This window comes from Wasmannia auropunctata, unplaced genomic scaffold, assembly GCF_000956235.1.
Source record: "Wasmannia auropunctata unplaced genomic scaffold, wasmannia.A_1.0 LD334538.1, whole genome shotgun sequence".
NCBI lineage: Eukaryota > Metazoa > Arthropoda > Insecta > Hymenoptera > Formicidae > Wasmannia > Wasmannia auropunctata.
Genome location: NW_012028352.1, coordinates 182,598 through 188,597, shown reverse-complemented (window position 1 = coordinate 188,597; position 6,000 = coordinate 182,598). Strand labels below are relative to the sequence as shown.

The 6,000-nt window shown below is 41.4% G+C and overlaps 1 protein-coding gene across 1 annotated transcript; it reads right to left on the bottom strand.

The window, feature by feature from the left end:
- Nucleotides 1-974: 974 nt before the first annotated feature.
- Nucleotides 975-5,442, bottom strand: LOC105458348 (synaptic vesicle glycoprotein 2B-like). The gene is made up of 11 exons (XM_011703588.1): nucleotides 5,356-5,442; nucleotides 4,921-5,068; nucleotides 4,683-4,863; nucleotides 4,180-4,501; nucleotides 3,935-4,093; nucleotides 3,770-3,858; nucleotides 3,527-3,691; nucleotides 3,252-3,371; nucleotides 2,947-3,167; nucleotides 2,701-2,863; nucleotides 975-2,613 (listed from the first exon to the last, which is right to left on the bottom strand). The coding sequence occupies exons 1-11, from the start codon at nucleotides 5,434-5,436 to the stop codon at nucleotides 2,433-2,435; spliced, it is 1,830 nt and encodes a 609-aa protein (XP_011701890.1). The 5' UTR covers nucleotides 5,437-5,442; the 3' UTR covers nucleotides 975-2,432.
- Between the last annotated feature and the right edge of the window lie 558 nt (nucleotides 5,443-6,000).

The window sequence follows — 6,000 nt, the reverse complement described above, 5'->3', positions numbered from 1 at the left end:
CTCGATCAGTCTACTTTAATTCGAGAGTCTCATCTCGCACGACCGTCCTTACGTATTTTCCCTACGTGTTTTCTAGTCAATAGTCCGACTAAGGCCTACAAATCTAGAGTGCTTGCTCATAAATATGATATGTCGAGTAAAATGTAGTATATGTATATATATATCTACGGATGTGATGATAGGACTTGAATATTGTAGCAGGATTAATTACGTGGAGCCGCGCGTGTGTGTGTGCCGGCATCGGTGTTGTCTCAACATTATTTATACACTTTGACTATAATTTCCCAATATGAAAAGGAGCTAATACGAACGCCGTATGGTCCCGACGATAAATTTCGTTTAAGCATGCTTAAATTTTCGTACTCCAATTGGAGTCTTTTGCTTAGACGTATTGTAAATCCTCGTGACTCGGTGTCACGTCAAATCGAGAATCGCGACACCGACACAACTCGCTCCACGGCCAAGTTTACAACGAATTGAGATTTTCTTAAGCAGAAACAATCGATTCCCGTCAGAATTTTCATCGGGGGAAATCGTCTCCCAGGACAATCAATGGAATGTATAACGTTCACGTGTCGATAATCGTCTCTTTCCACTTCCCCCGACGAGACGTTCGTAAACCTCGGCCCGGATATTAATCTCTCGTGTACATATATATATATATATATCGATCGTCAACAGTCTGATATGAAAAAAAACTCACTAACCGTGATGGGACGTGAACATTTATCCTATTAAATCTGCCGACATCCTCTCCATCTTGATGAACTTCTCGGAGTGTATCTTCTGAATTCCAACAGGCGAAGATCTTCGTGTGTCGGACTTCCTTACGTTCTTATTGCCTGGAAATAAATCGTCGTCCTTTTTCCAAGGAACTCTCTTTACATTCTTTCCTGCTTGCCAGTGTCATCCGTTGTCGGTTGTCAGCGACGATAAAACTTTAGCAAAGTTTCTCCAAGTGGATTACACAGATATTACATTTTATATATATTTACGTCAAGACGTGCGATCCTGGTTCTTGTAGAAAATAACGTTCTACATTTTGATATACATGTCACTAGAAAGTCAGACGCACACGTTCAGATATATATATAATTGATCGTATCGTAAGCTTGAAGACGATTAATGTTGAAGATGATAATCTCTTTTACAGCTACGAAGCTTTTCTATCTTTTTTTTTGTTCCTCGTTCGAGAGTCTTCATCTACAGGAATTGAAATTTCATTCGGCAGCGTTTACATTACGTGAATCATGTCTCTCTTCCCTTGTCTCTCTCATTTACCGAATTAGCGTCTAGTTAGTAGATCTAGTGCATGCTAATAAATCGGTAACAAGCGGAAGTACTGAGCATACAATTGCCCGATTACTTTCCCTTCATAGGAATGTTTCCTGCGCACGAAGTGACGTTACCATTTCTCTTCTCGCGCAAAAACATATGATATGATTTGCTGTATCATAATCGGCATCAGTATGCGAATATTCGTGTAGTGTCCTGCGTGATTAAATCCGAGTGAATAGGTAGCTTCCGCAAACTATATTTTGGAATATATTCCAAGTTCCACGTCATGCATCGATATTATTTAATCTATAGATCGAAAGTAAGAACAGCTATGTAAGTTCTATAAGCGTTGTCTGGAATAATAATTAGAGATATCAAACTCCGTTGCCGATACACACCTCCTCTAATTAATGTTTCTTAATGTATACGATATATCATTACGGATGACTGTGCATCCTCTATTAAAATTGACACGTTTCATGGCATAAGCCTTATTAAAATAGTTGCACATATGTGTGTCCTTTGCTCAATATACTTGCGTAACGGTTTAAATATCGGGTTAGATCGCCAAAGGTAAAATAGCGAAGTAATTATGTTAATTTCAGAGTGACTATCTTGCGCACGGAAACGTCCGTGTCAGACATGATCTTGAAATTATTTTTCTTTGAATTTTAATCCTATCGCAAAATTATTCGCGTATAGCGTCATCCGATCACGTTCCAATAGGATACAAGAGTACTTTGATCCAACTTTAAGTTACTCTCTATCGTTAGCAAGCTAAAGTCGCTGTGAACGTTCTGTGCGCTTCAAATATTTGCATGTGCCGCCAGAGACAACAGTGCTTTCATTATTACTTAGGATATGTCACTTTGTACAAAGTCTCATCTTCTAAAAAATTTTTTCCTTTTGATCAATAAATTATTGACATGTTTTGAACATCGTTTTTTTTTTTTCGAATAAATTCTAAGGATGAAGAATAAAGAATCGCCCGTCTTCTTCTCCTCTGCGCCTCTGACGCATTTGAGATTATTCTTTCTGAGAATTCACATTCGTCAGATGATTAAAGTGCCACATAAGTTTCGTACGCAAATACGAATTTTTAGCTTTAGATAATACGTCAGTGTTGCTGATACTCTTTTCTACTGATGGAAAGTTTACAAGAAGACAGTATGAGTATGAGGCAATTTGAAAGTTATTACGCTAGCGATCAATAGTGCCAGCGCAGTCAGTAGTGCGGGCGCGATTAGTGGCGTACCCACCAATGTCTGATATGTCGTGGTTCCTATCAGACCTGATATTCTAATAGCTGCCGCTACGAGCCCAAAACCGGTACACCTGTAGAAACACATTAATAAATGCTTTGTCACGAGATAACTTTCGATATTCTTTCCTGTAATGTCCTGCAGATTTTTACGTCTTTACCTTAAGTGTGTGGGGAAGCTCTCAACTGTCACCAAAGTCAATGATGTCCACCCAACGGCAAAAAGGGCTGTGAAACCACCTTCGAAACCAAGAACTGCCGAACTGTTTTGGCGAATTAATATCAGACATAACGCGGTAACGGAAGAGAGGAAAAGCGAGAGACCTAGTGGTGAAGGAATAAGTGTCGGTTAGTTGACGTTATGCTTCAAATCCGCTCGCTATCTTCAACGAAAATTATTAACTAACCAATTAGTTTTGGCCGCTGAAGAACGGTAAGTGCCAAGCCAGCCATCGTGGCGGCGGGCACGAAAGCCAATTGAGCAACGAGGTGAGCATGCAACGCCTCTTCGATATAAATGTTATAATCGAGATCGAGAGTCGGACAGGACCCGAGTAAACTCAGCTCCGTGTTATTCATCAATTTACATCTGGTGAAAACTTGGGCTGATAAATCTGTGTCAACAAATCTGTAACAAAAAGTATAAAAGGTCCATATTTCATATTAACGAATATAAAACTTTAGAATATATTGTATAAATGATGTTACTTACTTTGAATATACAATAACACTGTCTCTAAAGTGGGTTTTACTAGACCTAATGCTACTGAACTTCACCGATTGGAAGGTACAATTGTCGAAATCGACATGATTGAAAACCATTTTAGTAAATCTGCAAACATTTAGAACTTATATTTGTACATACATTTAGAAATTATATTTATACATAGGAAATTTAGAACTTATATTTATATATTTACATTTAGAAATTATATTTATGTAGGAAAATATTGATATTCGTTTTCTCGCTCGAAATAACATCCGTACCTGCAGTTCAAAAATGTAGAGTCTTTGTACTGACGATTTTCCCAAGAACCAGTGAACGTTGTACCATTAAACTCCTCGTTCTGATAGTGTTCGGTATGAGCCGCGTATTCCCTCGCTCGCAAAAGCTTCAGATATTCGGGACACCATACCATAAGACCATAAAGACTGAACACAGTATGAATAGAGTGAGTTTATGAAATTCTTGACAAACAGTAATTACTTCAAAATTAGCTAAAAATCTACCTGAATGAAGCAGCGGTCCAGATAATTAACAGTACCAAAGTCACGCGTAGGTGAGGCGTTGCAAATAACTCCAAGAAAGAGTTCCAGAACTACAGACAAAGAACAAGTAAATCTAACAGTCAAGATATCTCCATATCTGGTGGTATTCCCTTTAAGAATATTTACCATTTCGATCGAATATATTATGTCGGCCAAAACGCTAGTGTGACTGCTAGGAGACGGCGGCGCCAAGCCACGAGGTCTTTTAGTCGGTAGTTCGAGTTCGGAGAGTTGATACTGAGCACCTGTCGCACCTTTCCGGGCATTATTTTTCTTATATATCCTCTGAAACGATAAAGGTATCGATAAGTTTGGATATTAAATACTAAGGAATTAATTTTGACGTCGTTTATATTTTTATGCATCTTTACCTGATAAACCATCATTGCCTCCACATCTCGACCGGCCTCTATGAGATACCTCGGACTTTCCGGTAGAAAGATGAGACCGATCGTGGAGCACAGTGCTGGCAGACAACATAGTAACAAGAAACGATGCCAGGCACTGAAGTGTTCCTTATTCTCCAGGACCACCATCTCACCCGTCGTGGGTACCACTGCCCAAGCCAAGAGGGCGGCGTAAACACCACCGAGGGCACACGCCCCCACGAGTATTCCCGTCCAGCGGCCTCTGCTCAACCGTGGACAGCATTCCGCGAGATATACGAATGCCAGTGGTACAGCTCCGCCGACTCTGTAATAAAATATATATAAATTAGTATATAATATAAATTATAAATCGTACTAAATAATAATGATTGATTCCTTCAAATAGCCGCACTAAATAATATTTGAATAGCCGCTTTAGTTTCTGCTTCAAAAAATACTGAGAATCGTATGTGTATTTTAGTCAACAAATGCAAGAAATTACTTACCCAAGAGCCGAGCAAAATCTAGCTGTCATAAAAGTGCCGTAGGTGGGCATAAACGTTGCGACACCGCTGAACAAAGTGTGCACGGACATGGCCGAGAGGAGGGACCTGCGCCTTCCCAGCCTGTCGCCCAGGCCGCCCCAAAATAATCCACCCAGTGCCAGGCCGACGAGAGTAATGTTTCCTGGAAAATCATGTCGTTCGGCGTCGCGAAATAAACTTTTAAACAAAAACAACTCACCGAGCCATCCCTTCTCGTTGTCCTCGATGCAAAGCTCAACCTCTGCGCTCGGCAGTATGTAGGGTACAACGAAGATTTCGACAGTGTCGGCTGCCAGGCTCAGACCCGTGCAGAAAGCGGCGAATATTTGGAAATAACCAACGCCAGCCTGCAAAAAAAAAAAACGTCACATCCCGTGTTTGTTGACACGCAATATTTTGTATTACAAAGTTAACATTTGCCAAACATCCGCGCGAGTAAAAAACATAGAATGCACACGTAATCCCTCAGATGTCAACATTGTCAATTTTAAAAGGATGCTCCGTTCACTACTTTGACATACGAGTAAACAACAGGTGTATCGATAATGCGATCGTTTTTAATAATTATTGCTTAAAAGGTGCATTAGTCTTTTTTTTGCTCCGCGACGTGTAACATCAAGTGAAGAATATTTACTGGGAAATCCTTCAAATAGCCCGGTACTTCGCGCGGTACATATTTTGCCTTGACGATCGACTCGTCCAGGACTTCGTCCATTTCTGCAGGGAGAGAGAGGTCTCGGCTCGCGAGGACAGGAGAGTCATTCACTTCGGGCGGAGCGTATCGTGAACGAACGACGCCATTTCGCCTAGGTTATGTTTTCGTTCCGCCCGCATATTTTTAACACCGCGCTCGACGCGCCGACGACGGACGGAGAGCCAATCGAGCGATCGGCTCTCGATCGATACGTCGACACGCGTTTCTCGATAGTGAATCAGCGGTCGAGATCCCGTCATGTCCTTTCAAATGACTCATGGCCGCTGTTGCGTCGCGGTGAATGCAGGAGATAACGACGCGTTAATTATGCCAGGAGAAATACGCCGTGATCTCGCTGAGACGAGAGGTGATTTAGGTAGGCAGTCGATAATTTTGAGCTTAAAAGACGAACGCGTGTCGTAGACGCGATGTTAAAAATATCCCCCGCTCGTCGGGATGTTTGTATGCAGGGCGATTTATGGGGAAGAAAAGATGGCGAAATCTCGCCGGAAAGATTCGGGAGATTCGACCGGAGCGACCGAGGCAAAAGATTGCCACATCCACGATCAGGCGAGATCGCACCTG